Source organism: Danio rerio, chromosome 5, assembly GCF_049306965.1.
Source record: "Danio rerio strain Tuebingen ecotype United States chromosome 5, GRCz12tu, whole genome shotgun sequence".
NCBI classification, from domain to species: Eukaryota; Metazoa; Chordata; class Actinopteri; order Cypriniformes; family Danionidae; genus Danio; species Danio rerio.
In genome coordinates this window covers 8,466,845-8,482,177 of record NC_133180.1, presented here as the reverse complement: position 1 = coordinate 8,482,177, position 15,333 = coordinate 8,466,845, and the positions used below count along the sequence as shown (strand labels likewise).

The window sequence follows — 15,333 nt, the reverse complement described above, 5'->3', positions numbered from 1 at the left end:
TCCCTTTATGACCAGAGTGTAATCATCTTCTAATGGCCACTTCCAGCAGGATAACGTGCCATGCCATAAAGCGTGAATCATCTCAGACTGGTTTCTTGAACATGACAATGAGTTCACTGTACTCAAATGGCCTCCACAGTCACCAGAACTGAATCCAATAGATCACCTTTGGGATGTGGTGGAACGGGAGATTGGCATCATGGATGTGCAGCCGACAAATCTGCAGCAACTGCTTGATGCTATCTTGTCAATATGGAGCAAAATCTCTGAAGGATATTTCCAGTACCTTGTTGAATCTATGCCACAAAGAATTAAGGCTGTTATTAGGGCAAAACTGGGTCCAACATGGTATTAGTAGCGTGTACCTAATAAAGTGGCCAATGAGTGTGTGTGTGTGTATATATATATATACACACACACACACACACACACACACACACACATTTATACATATATACATATATACATATATATATATATATATATATATATATATATATATATATATATATATATATACAAGAAATTACCTTTAAACTGGAATGTTGGTGTTGTCAGTGTTCTAACTAAAACTATCAAAAATACTCAAAAATAAAGTAAATTGCAAGTAACTAAAAATGTTTGTATATTTAAACTATCAGACTAATAACTATCAGAAAATACTACAAATAAAGCAAATAAGTTAAATGAATTTTGCCTTTGTAAGTAACTAAAAATGTGTTCATACTAAATAATGTGTTTAAATAAATAGCTGAAATGTTGACTGTATCTTAAAAAAACCTTCCTAGAGCACAGAAACCCCCGTTAAATTGAATAATCACCCATTTTTTACACTGATTCAGAGCCAGAAATGAACACAACCATTCATTATGACCCAGAACCGACTGAAACGCCCTTCTGTCCGACTTTTCAAACATGCGCCTTAATTATTTCTGTAGATCTGTTCAGCGTGAAGTGCTGAAGCAAACGGTATCTGTCTCACACACTTCATCATGCACATTACTGCATTCTTTTCTTCGCACTGATGTTTCAAGACAATATTTATATCCAGACTGAAATCTGCTCAGTATTGCTTTTCTCAGACACACACATAAGGGATTTTATGAGTGTTCACAGCTAGTTTATGTGTGTTTAGACTAAAGTTAATGAACGCAGCTAGTTTAACTGTGTGGTGACGTTTATGAAGTTGAATAGACCTTCTGTGCGCTGTTCACCTCACAGCTGTGCAACACCTTCAGAAACAGTGAAAGCACAGTGAAAGGCTGAACATCTGTATGAGTGTGTGACTTCATGGTTATGCTAAAATCACCACCTGTTATATTTCAGCGTTATATGTGGAAAATGTCATGTCATATAAAATGTGATGTGAATAGAGGACTGTTACGTATGTCTGGTTGTATTTAAATTAGCTTTGTATTTGCAAACTGTAGTCCATATGAAGAATTTTGCATTGGCAAAAAAATACACACACACATACAGTATTTATATACAGTATATGTATATTATATATATATATATATATATATATATATATATATTTTTTTTTTTATTTTTTTTTTTTTAAAGAATATTTATACAAAAAATCAACAACATTGGTTTGTTTATTTATTTATTTGTTTTTATTTATTTATCTATTTATTTATTTATTTTCTTGCATCTTGTTAATTTTTTAAAATTGCACCAGAATAATCATACAAAAACAATATTTATTTATTTATTTATTTATTTATTTATGTAATTATTTATTTATTTATTTATGTATTTATTTATTTAATTATTTATATGTTGTTGATTTTGTGAAGTTGCACCAGAATAGTCATACAAAAACAATTTTTATTTATTTATTTATTTATTTATTTATTTATTTATTTATTTATGTAATTATTTATTTATTTATTTAATTATTTATATGTTGTTGATTTTGTGAAGTTGCACCAGAATAGTCATACAAAAACAATATCAATTAATTAATTAATTAATTTGTTTGTTTGTTTATTTGTTCATTGTTTATTTACGCATGCTGTTGATTTTGTTAAGTTGCACCCGAGTAGTCATACAAAAACGATATTAATTGATGTATTAATTAATTAATTTGTTTGTTTGTTTGTTTGTTTATGTGTTTATCTATGCATGCTGTTGATTTTGTTGACACCAGAGTAGTCATACAAAAACAATATTTATTTATTTATTTATTTATTTTTATATATGCATGTTGTTGATTTTGTGAAGCTGCACCAGAATAGTATGTAGTCCAGGCATGTCCCTTCCAGCTGCAACCCATCTCTGGAAAACATCCATACACACTCATTCACAAACACACACTATGGACAATTTTAGCTTACCCAATTCACCTGAACCGCATGTCTTTGGACTGTGGGGGAAATCGGAGCATCCAGAGGAAACCCACACGTACGCGGAGAGAACATGCAAACTCCACAGAGAAATGCCAACTTACCCAGCTGGGACTCAAACCAGTGACCTTCTTGCTTTGAGGCGATCGTGCTACCCACTGCGCCACCGTGACGCCCCAAGAGTCTCGCACTGACAGACCTATATTATCTATATGTTTTCATGTAGTCCATGCATGTCCAAACTCAGTCCTGGAGGGCCGGTGTCCTGCAAAGTTTAGTTCCAACCCCAATCAGACACAACTGGGCTAGCTAATCAAGCTCTTACTAGGCTTACTAGAAACATCCTTGCAGGTGTGTCGAAGCAAGCTGGAGCTAAATTCTGTAGGTCACCGGCCCTCCAGGACCGAGTTTGGACACCCCTGATGTAGTCTTTTTTATTGTTTGTTAGGGGGTCGGCTTCTCACACACACACTACATACACACACACACACCCGTCATATTGCACCCATTACCTCTCTTTTGAAATCCCTTCTGTGTGTCCTGATTCGGGATGTGTTTATTGTGTGTTTGTGTGCTCGTTGTTGTTGTCCTCGAGGCGCGGCGTGGATCTGAATCAAAGACCACAAACAGCACATGTTCTCCAGCGCATTAATGAGAAAACACAAGAGCATTTAACAATCGCACACGATGGATAAACACACAACACCAGACATGTGTTCAGCAGCTTAATGATCTGTTTCCACCTCCAAACTGCCTCTCGCTTCACTCATCAAAGACTGCGGTTCTGTTCAAAAATGCTATCCACGTTGTCTTTAGTGTGTGTGTGTGTGTGTGTGTGTATGTGTGTGTGTTTTGGGGTGCCGTTATGACATAATTGCTCTCAGATGCTTTCTTGTGTTGTATTTCTGTTTACTCTCCAGTGGAAACAGAAGTTATGACAGGAATCAAAGACAGAGCTGCGCATTATGTGTTATTGTGGCATTAAACACACTCACACACACACACACACACACACACACACACACACAGACATACACAAACACAAAAACACCAAGAACAAACGCACAGAACCACAAACACATCACTGACACACATAGGCACGCACACAGACACACAAACACACACACTGATGCATACACAGATGTACAGTACACACACACACTATACACACCACAGACGTACAAACAAATAAACACACCACACAGATTACACCACACACACACACACACACACACACACACACACACACACACAGACACACAGGCATGCACAAACTACACATACACCACACACACACGCACGTACACACATACACACACTGACACACACACACACACACACATCTACAGATGCACGCACGCACGCACACACACTCTCTTTGTCTTTCGCTCACACACAGACGCACACACACACAGACGCATACACAAACAGACATGCACACACACACTGATGCTCAGATGTACACACAGACACACTATGCACACTACAGACGTAGAAACAAATAAACACACCACACACACATCTACAGATGCACGCATGTACAGACACACACACACTCTCTTTCTCTCTCACACACACACATCACTGACACACACAGACGCATACACAGACAGACACACAAACACCAAGCACACACAGACATGTACACACACACACACACACACACTCACACACTGATGCACAGATGTACACACAGACACACTATGCACACTTCAGACGTACAAACAAATAAACACGCCACACACACACACAAAAACAGAGACACACAGACATGCACAAACTACACACGCACACACATACACTACACACACACACTACACACACATACACCACAAACAGACACACACACATCTACAAACGCACAAGCACACACACACTCTATCTCTTACATACATACATACACACTCCTTTTTCACACACGTACACACACACGCACACAGACACACACAAACATTACTTTACACACACCACACACACATACACTCCACTACACACACACACACACACACACACACATTACTTTACACACACCACACACGCACACACATACACACACGCACTGCACACCACACACACATACATATACACACATACACTACACACACATACACTACAAACAGACACACACACATCTACAGACGCACAAGCACACGCACACACACTCTATCTCTTACATACATACACACTCCTTTTTCACACACGTACACACACACGCACACAGACACACACAAACATTACTTTACACACACCACACACACATACACTCCACTACACACACACACACACACACACACACATACACACACGCACTGCACACCACACACACATACAAATACACATACACTACACATACACACACACACTGCACACCACACACACATACGCACAGACACACACAGGCGTACACACGCACACACAGACACTACACTACACAGCACACACACACACATACACTACACACACACACACACACACACACACACACACTGCACACCACACACACATATACTACACACATACACTACATACACGAATACACACAAACACATACACACAGACACGCGTACACACACACACACACACACACACACACACACACACACACACACACACACACACACACACACACACACACACACACACACACACACTCTTTTCTATCATTGCAGCATTGAAGCGTCAGTGTTGCTTATTCCTCCACATGTTTATTCCAGCAGGTCTTCGTCTCTCCACCGCTTCTCTGTGTTCTCGGGTGTTTCCATGCGTCTCTTTCATGCAGGACAGCAGCAGAACAATGATGAATGTGTTGTAGTCTCCAGTGTTTACAGCGTGTGCTGTAGAGAAGACAGCTGAGCACACATGTCTGCCATCTGTAGACTTTTGTGTTTGTACAAAATAATCGTATTAAAGAGGCGGTCATGTGATAATTGAAGAGCACTCCAGTGGTTAAAGACTGAAATCAGACTGTGCTCGATCAAAGTCAGCATATTTTTCATTCCTTCAATTAAATCTACAGCTGAATTTTTAGCCTCCCTATATAGGCGAATTACCGGTTTGTAAACATTTAGGATGCAGAAAAAAACAGGAGCACTAGCGTTTACAGCGAGGGAATGACGTCCAATCCAACAGAGTTTGTTGTTGTATTAGAGAAAAGTTATATTGATTACATATTATTTAAATCATTTATATCAGTGGTTCTCAAACTGTGGTACGTGTACCACTAGTGGTACGCAGGCTTCCTTCTAGTGGTACGCAGAGGAATGAAATATGTAATGTACATGCTATACACATTTCAAAATTTATCAAAAATGATGTATATAATATGCCATATATGACATATAGCCTATATTTCTGAGGTAATCTGCCACGTTTTTTAACTGTGCCGAGTTGTAGCTGCTTTACTAGGCCTACTATGCTACTGTATTTCAATACTGCTCATTTTTGTGGTACTTGGAGAGACAATTTTTTTCTGAGGTGGTACTTGATGAAAAACGTTTGAGAACCACTGATTTATATAATGCTTTCAGTGCAATATAACAGCTTGTCACCCTGTAATAAGCACAGTTATTCTGCAAAATTAACGTTAAAGTAAGCAACGTTCGTCTGACAGGTCCATTTGCGATTGCACGCTCCCAATGGATATTGTATAGGACGCAATGGCCAAGCATCCAGCCTGAAATGCACAACTATCTCATTGAAACTCCAGGTGATTTTACAAGAGAGAAGCTAAAGCCCTACAAGTGTTTGGATGACTACAATTTTGTTCTGTGTGGTCATGTGCAACAAATAATGCTCCATGATTACCAGATTCAACACTTTGTAGTGCTAAAAACTATGGCTGGAGGAAATGGCAAAAATTTATGTCACAATATATATTGCTTAATTTCGGTCGATACGATATAATTCCAATATCGATATGGACAATATTAAAAACACAGGAAAAAACTGGTAAGAACGCACACAATAGATGTCTGTACCTACAAATGTCTGCAAACTGAATATGCAAAGTCAGTAATACCTCCAGGCTCTTATAACTTTTTGTTTTTTAAAATAAAAACAACACAAAAAAATTGTTCACTTTTTATTTGTATTTAGCCTATACAAAGAAGAAATGTGAAATAAACTGTCAAAAAACTCTCAGACTCGGCTTATTTATTTATACAAATAATATTGAAGGATTCGGATTTCCGCTTTCCAATCCGTCTCATCATGGACCAACGTTTATTCTTTTCTCATCTTGTTTCTCATAATGTTTTATTAAAAATAATTATTTGATCATTTGAATGAGTATTTAACTGTGAATTGATTTTAATTAATGAATAAGTTAACACATTGCTTAATATAAGAATGTTCAGTGCATTTGCCTGTCTCTTTATAACTATTTTCAGAAGCCACCAAACTAGGTCAGAGGTCACGGAAACCTTGAGTGGAACTGATAGCTGAGGACAGGAATCAACTGTTTCTATTGTTATTTCTAGAAATTGTTATTTCTACGAGTTATTACTATCTAAAATGTGTAAAGTGATTTTCTACTTTTATTCAAGATAGATTTTATATAGTAAGAATATAACTGCCTAAATGTAGATTATACTGGTTTTAACCAGTTTTGATAAAGACAGCTGAGAGTATAATTGTTATTGATTGGTGATTGTGAGCAGAGTGGCCTAGGAACTCATTGCGAGTGTTAAAGCTGGCTTCTGCGGATGAAACTGCAAACTATCTTTAATAAACTTGATTTATTTATTTAAATCTCTGACTCTCTGGCTCTTCTTCATCTACCGAACTGGTCATTCTTTGGGTTAAAATGTATACTATCCCTACAATAGATAGTTCATGGATGTTAGCTTGACCAACGTGAACAGAAACTTTTATCAGCTTTTTTTTTCTTTTTTTTTTTTTTGTATATGCTGAATATTTAACAATCAAAATAATACAAAAACCTTACAATTATGACATCCACATCGTAGAAAACATAGAAAAAGATTAATAATTTTAATAATTAAAAAAATTAAAAAGAGTACAGGCTACATTAATATTTGCAATAGAAAATAGTAGTTTGAGTATATTCATATTTCTGGTCGCTTTTCATCTTGAATGTCCTTTATGGGTTCTATCTGTCTATTTATATTTGTGTATTTAATTACAGAATTAAATTAAAAGGTTTAACATAAAATTGTTCTTATATATTTTATATAGTCTATTCATATTGACTAATATTTTATACAACACATTTACATTATTTAAGAGATTGAATACCTCGGTAAATCACATTCTTTCTATTTCATCAGCTTTGCAATAACCAGATTCCTGATAAATATGTTTGTGAATTTGATTTTGTAAGTTTGTGTGTGTGCCGTGAGCCGTTATATGAGTGTTAATTTGGGTGTTTATGCGAGGATCGAGTTATGTATGTGCGTGTGTATGGATGTGTAAAATATGCATGCATCAAGTTCATATGCATTTGCGCAAGTTTCATACATGTTTTGAACATTCAATAGTATCGGTTTATATGTGAGAAATGTATAGGTGTATATGCACGTGTTAAGCGAAGTTTGATTTAAATCCTACACGTCGCCTCTAGCCATCTGTTTGTTTCATAGCCTTCTCTTCTGACACCGCTGATGTATGTCAGGATGGTGGATAGTGGTGAGGCGACAGGTTGGCTTAAACGATTATGATGCCTCATCTTCTGTCATTGCTTCTGACTGTCAGTATGTTCTATCGGGGGGAACAGATTTAATGTGTCTACATCATCGATGCTAGTTGGCATCACTCTCCCACACATTTTGCAGATAACCAAAACTATAAGTTTATCGGAACTTAAAAAGCCAAACCATTTGCTCACCACTGCATTAGTCTTTCCTCTCTCATCAACTAATTCATCTGCATTCTTACTTGTGGAAGCTTGTTCATTCACATCTGCATTCAGGGCACACTTCAGGGCAAACTTTCTGTGACGGAGCTAACCAACTGCTGTGCTGAGGCTGAGCGCTGGCAGTGTGTCTGTGATGTCACTTGCGTGATGACGAACATCACGCTCTTTCTGACGGCTGAGTGTGACAAGTGATACTCAGTGACAAATGATACAGTCTATAAGATCTTATAAATATAATAAAATCAGCCTGATCTCACGAGGAAACGTAAGTATTTTACGTTTTGCCAGTTTAGTGGCTAATTCGTACAAATTCGTACGAGTTCAGTCGCACAAAATTGTACGATTTTAAAAAGGAGGCCTGGCACCTAACCCCACCCCTAAACCCAACCGTCATTGGGGGATACGCAAATCGTACTAAAATGTACAAATTAGATTGTACGAATTTGTACGAATTAGCCACTAAATGAAAAAATTACGAATTGCCGTGAGATTGTGTTGAATAAAATATATATATATGCAAATGTATGACGAAATACCGGAAATGAGTTTAAAACTCATATCACCATTATTAAAAAGAATTATATCGCAATATATACTGATATCGAATTATTGTCCAGCCCTAATAAAAAAAAAAAGAGGTTCTGCCTAGCCAAAGACAAGGAAAGAAGACGGATCTGTTCAAGGCCTGAGTAATCATCAACAGGCAAAACTACTGCATTCATACACAAACACACGGAGAACATGCAAACTCCACACAGAAATGCCAACTGACAGAGCCGGGATTCAAACCAGTGACCTTCTTGCTGTAAGGCGACAGTACCAACCACTGAGCCACTGTGCTGCCCTGTTTGCAACCACTAACATTAAAAATGTTTAGAAAACCCAAGTTTTTTTCCCAGTGTAATATCATGTTTAACTTGTGCATTTCAGACTTTTCTTTTCTTCAATTCTGTTTGCATTGGCCCGACCGCATTGAGCTCAGGTTTTTTGGGACAAGTTGGACGTCCGCTGTGATATACGCACCACTTAAACTCAATTTTTCTTTTTTTTCTTTTTTTGCACTAATGGTGAACTTTTCTCCTGTTTCAGAGCTGAGTTGTGTACCTTGAAATCTCTGCTGTCTTTGTAGTAAATCTCCACATGAGGCCTTTTATGTTGTTTCCTAAAGCTTTTACTGTGAAACATTAGCCAAGTTCAAAAGTGCAGCTTATGTCTGTTTTTAGTCACTTTTATTTTAATTTAAAGTTGTGTATATACTGTAAAATCTATCAGTAAATTATCAGTTTTCTTGTATTTTGTGATTCATGATTTTATTTTATTATTTCCCAGATTTATTTATGCTTTTGAATTGCATTGTGGGAGCTTGATCTATCATCCAACAACTTTAAAATCTTGAAAAGTTGGAAAAAGTGACTTTTATGAAGATTTTTATTAGTTTAAAGTGATATATTATTTGGGTTGGTGTTTTATATCACGCTACACAAACCTTGTAATAAGCTGCCAGTACATGTTCTGTTATTTCACAGACTTATTTCACTATATATGATTTCTTATACATTATATTATATCAAACTATTAAAATGTCAATAAAAGTCACTGTTTAACTGTACAGTTGATTTTTTAACATCAAAAGTCGACAGAGCAGGAGTCCCATAATGCAATTCACAGCCGTAAATAAACGGGAAATAAAGGGACTAAGCCGAAGGAAAATGAATGAATAAATGACTGAAAAATCAGGAATCAACCAAATGGTTAAAAAGGGGAAATTAAATAAATTGCATAAATTCAAATAAAAATACATAATTAATAAATAAAAAAAAAACATTTTTTTTTAAAGAATTATTTTTGGCCTTTTAGCCCTCGGCCCCGTTTACACCAATGCGTTTTAGTTTGAAAGTTTTCAAGTTTCAAGTTTTGCTACGGTTACGCCACCATCCACACTACGCTGGAGTTTTCAAGCGCCAAAAACGGAGTATTCATAACAAAACGGAGCCTATAACATCACTGCCTCCTTTCATTTTTAATGAAATTATGAAACATGCCCTCTCTTTTGCTGAAAATCAGTTTTAATAATCAATAATGACCATTATAAAAGTATAACGTACAATAAGTTTATACAATATAGGAAATAAAGGCAAGCGATCAGTCAATATACAGAATGTACATTGTTAGATTAATTATCAATTTATCTTTGCGCTCAGCCAAAACACGTGACCCGAGAACAAGTAATAGATTTAAAAGACCAAAGTCGGGGAATATGTTGTTAGATATAGACAACAAGATGAATTAAATATAACGTTTAACAAATATAATGAGATTAGATCCAGCGGGAGATCCTTGATGAACACTTCCTTGATGCCAGAGAGTGTGTGTGTGGTCACGTGATGTGCGTTTTCAGTGTTTTGGTGTAGACCAGGGGTCGGCAACCCAAAATGTTGAAAGAGCCATATTGGACCAAAAAAAACAAAAACAAATATGTCTGGAGCCGCAAAAAATTAAAAGCCTTATATAAGCCTTATAATGATGGCAACACATGCTGTATGTATTTATATTAGCTATATTAGCCTACTATAAAAATGACTTCGTTGGCTACAAATACATACTGAGCCTTCATGATTAAATGTTCATTTCCCTGCAGTGCATCCTGTAGAGAATGACGCGCCACGTGACTACTCTGTTGTACGATGCCGTCTCAAGTTTAACTTAATTACAGTATATTAATGAATTATGTTTAATGTTCAAGTTTAACTTCATTACAATATTAATGCATTATGTTTAATTATCAAGTTTAACTTCATTACAATATTAATGAATTATGTTTAATGATCAAGTTTAACTTCATTACAATATTATTGCATTATGTTTTGCTTTGATGAAATTAAAGAAATGCAATAAAGAAATCAGATTTTTTTAAAATGTTTTTTTTATTTTATTTTGAGGATTCCAAAAAGCAACATTAAAATTAACGTGCACGTACGTGCCCCTTATCTGGGCAACAGTGCAATACAACGCAGCCTGCCATTTCCATTTCAAGATCAGCTCAAGTCATTCCTGGGAATGTGCTCAACAAGGAAGGGTTAATCTCCAGGGGTGTGTGTCAAGGAAAGACAGTCTCGTTTTTTCCTTTCGCAACTCGCAAAATCTGCTCTCAAATGCAGTTTGCATATCAACGATCGCACCTTGTAAATAATCACCGTTGAGTGAGTGATCGGGATGGGCTTCTTTGAATTCTCTCAGGGAGGGAAAATGAGAAAGCGTGCCCCGCTGTACATCTTTGGCAAAGACAGCTTGCGCTCCATGGCGCATCACACAGCCGCCGGTTTGTTTACAACAGCTACCTGCCTGGCATCCCGCCCTGCTGATAGAAACATGTGTCGCAGGCTATGACGCAAATCTTCGTTGACAGAAATGTTGAAATTAAATATTCTACACACTTTTACAGCATTGGAAAACGTTAAGATTGTTTGCCCTCCTATAGAAACCATATTAAAACAAAAAATATATTAACCTCCCTCATCGTTTTCCATTTTCAAACATTTTTTGAAAAAGTTCCAGGGAGCCACTAGGGCAGCGCTAAAAAGCCGCATGCGGCTCTAGAGCCGCGGGTTGCCGACCCCTGGTGTAGACGGAGAGTTGTTCAGAAACGCTGGGTGAAAAGCTATTGTGGACGCGGATCGTTTTCATTCTAAAACGCCGTTTTAAAACTAAAATGCACTAGTGTAAACGGGGCTTTAATTAGATTAAGCTCAATACATATTTCTCTACTTTGCATTTAACTAATTGATTTTTACTGTGTATTTGGTTTGTTTACTGTATCTTTGTGATTTTCTCGTATATGTGCCTCTGTGTTGTTTTCACCATTAGTTATTTCTCCTTTTTTTCAGCTGACGGATGCCGGAAAGGCTGCTAAAGCAGGAGTTGCAGTGGGAGATCTGGTGCTGTCCATCGACGGCATCAGCACTGACGGCATGAACCATCTGGAGGCCCAGAACAAGATTAAAGCCAGCTCAGACAAACTCAACCTTTCTTTGCAGAAGTAAGAATATTCATGCGCTAATTTGTCAGTTGTAGCATAAATGCATTTTTTGCCCACTACGAAATATATTTCAGACAAAGTTAGAGTTGAAGTCAGAATTATCAGCCCTCCTGTGGATTTTTTTCTTTATTCTTTTTTTTATATCTTTCCCAAATTATGTTTAACAGAGCAAGACGTTTTTCAAAGTTTTTCCTATAATATTTTTTCTTCTTGAGAAAGTTTTATTTGTTTTATTTCGGCTAGAATAAAGTTTTTAGGTAAAAGGACCGTATTAAGGTCAATATTTTTAGCCCGCTTAAGCAATATTTCTTTCCAGATTGTCTACAGAACAAACTATTGTTATGCTTTAGTTTAGTTTAGTTTAGTTTAGTTTAGTTGTTTGCAGGGTCAATGCACATTAAGAATGGCTATTTTCATCTGTAGACCCCTTACAGAATGTTAAAAGGTCACACCTAAAATAGAAGCACAGCATTAAACATTAAATACATTTTCATATATAAAATAAAATTAAAAAGTGAAAGACAAAAACAGACTGATGGCAGCAGAAAAGGACAAAAAGCCAAAGACAAACAGTACACGTGTAAAGAATACAGTACTAATGCTGATTTGTCAATAACCAATTGTTAACATGAGACTGAAAAGATTGAAAAGTGCATGATCTTCTAATTGTTGGTGGGATGGAGTTCCATTCCTTAGCAGCTTTCACTGAAAATGCCGACTGACTGAATTTACTTTTTTTGAGAGGAATAATGCAGTCCCCTCTTTCACCACCTCTAGTTGTTCTGTGAGCAGTTGTTCTAATATTCACAAACTGATTTAGTGGTGAAGTCGGGTTATGTAGGGTCGTAAACATTAAACAGATATGTACATTTTTAGTGAAATTTTCCCAACTAAGCAGGTTGTATTTCTTTAATATTGAACAATGGTGAAATTGAACTGATTTCTTATCAAGAGTTTTTATAGATTGTTTGTACAATGATTCAAGTGGCTTCAAAGTAGTAGTGCTGGCTTTGGACCAAGTGGTTAAACAGCATGTGATAATAGATTACGGCAGCCTCACATGACATCTGATCAAGAATAAATCTAAAATTTGCTGAATTCAATCTGACACGTTCACAAACCTATTTTACCTGAGACTTAAATGATAGTTTTAAATCAATCAAAACTCCAAGGTACTCGTACTCAGATACAACTTGTAATCTTTCCCCTGATACAAATACATCTGGTATTACACTTACCATACCATAAATCAAGCAATGATTTGCCTAATTACCCTAACCTGCCTAGTTAATTAACCCTTTAAATGTCACTTTAAGCTGAATACTAGTATCTTTTAAAATATCTAGTCAAATATGATTTACTGTCATCATGACAAAGAAAAAAGAAATCAGTTATTAGAAATGAGTTATTAAAACTATTATGTTTAGAAAAAGAAATCATTCCATTAAACATAAATTGTGGAAAAAGATATGCAGGAGGGCTAATAATTAAGGGGGGCTAATAGTTCTGACCTCAACTGTATATGGGAGATGGACAGTATTAAGTTGGAGCACAATGCCAATCTTTTTTTCACTAGTATATTTTTGGCAATAGACAGAATTACATTGTGTGGGTCAAAATTATCTATTTTTATTTTATGCCAAAAATCATTGGAATATTAATAGTAAGTTAAGATCATGTTCCATGAAGATATTTAGTGAATTTCTGACTGTAAATATATCAAAACTCTTTTTTCCCCCTTTGTAATATGCATTGCAAAGCACTTTGTTTAGACTATATTTATGTCAATGTAACTCTTATTTAACCAAGCTTTCTGATTTCCTAAAAGAATGGACACTTATGGTTCAGGGTCACATATATAAAACTGTTGAATAGTAACACTCTTACTATTTGTGCATATTGTACAGATAGATACACACAGTGCATCCGGAAAGTGTTCATAGCGCTTCACTCCTTCTACATTTGCTTATGTTACAGCCTTATTTCAAAATTTTATTAAATTCATTTATTTCCTCAAAATTCTCCACACAATCCGCCATAATGACAATGTGAAAAAAAGAGTTTTTGAAATTGTTGCAAATTTATTAAAAATAAAAAAACCTGAAAATGCACATGTACATCAGTATTCACAGCCTTTGCTCAATACTGTGTTGATGCACCTTTGGCAGCAATTACAGCCTCAAGTCTTTTTGAAAATGATGCCACAAGCTTGGCACACCTGCCTTTGAGAATTTTTGCCTATTCCTCTTTGCAGTACCTCTCAAGCTCTATCAGGTTGGATAGAAAGCGACGGTGTGCAGCCTTTTTCACATCTCTCCAGAGATGTTCAATAGGTGCTCAATAGCTCCTCTCTCCACAGAAGAACGCTGGAGCTCAGGCAGAGTGACCACCGGGTTATTGATCACCTCTCTAACTAAGGCCCTTCTCTCAGCTCTAGGAAGAGTCCTGGTGGTTCCAAACATCTTCCACTTACGGATGATGGAGGCCACTGTACTCACTGGAAATTTCAGAGCAGCAGAGTTTATCTGTAGCTTTCGCCAGCCTTGTGCCTCCAGACAATCCTGTCTCATAGGTCTACAGACAATTCCTTTGTCTTCATGCTTGGTTTGTGCTTTGACATGCACTGTCAACCTTGGGCCCTTATATAGACAGGTGTATGCCTTTTCAAATCATGTCCAATCAACTGAATTGACTACAGGTGAACTCCAGTTAAGCTGCTGAAACATCTCAAGAATGATCAGTGTAGACAAAATGGACCTGAGCTCAATTTAGAGCTTCACAGCAAAAGCTGTGAATACTTGTGATTTTTCAGATTTTTTTATTTGTAATAAATTTGCAACAGTTTCAAAAACTCTTTTTTCACATTGTCAGTATGGGGTATTGTGCGTAGAATTTTGAGGAAATAAATGAATTTAATGCATTTTGAAATAAGGTTGTAACAAATAAAATGTGGAAAAAGTGAAGCGCTATGAACACTTTTTGGATGCACGTATAATTAATTTAATATTCATTATATTTTAAAATACTTCATGCATTTTAATGTACTGTAGCTAATGGATTTAGTAGTTTAT

General features: G+C 36.3%; 1 protein-coding gene across 1 annotated transcript in view; it reads left to right on the top strand.

Moving 5' to 3' along the window:
- Nucleotides 1-15,333, top strand: part of pdlim5a (PDZ and LIM domain 5a) — a 107,301-nt gene that overhangs the window by 22,007 nt on the left and 69,961 nt on the right. The window contains 1 exon segment of the mRNA NM_001002654.2: nucleotides 12,111-12,262. Within this exon segment, the coding sequence (NP_001002654.2) occupies nucleotides 12,111-12,262 (152 nt within the window).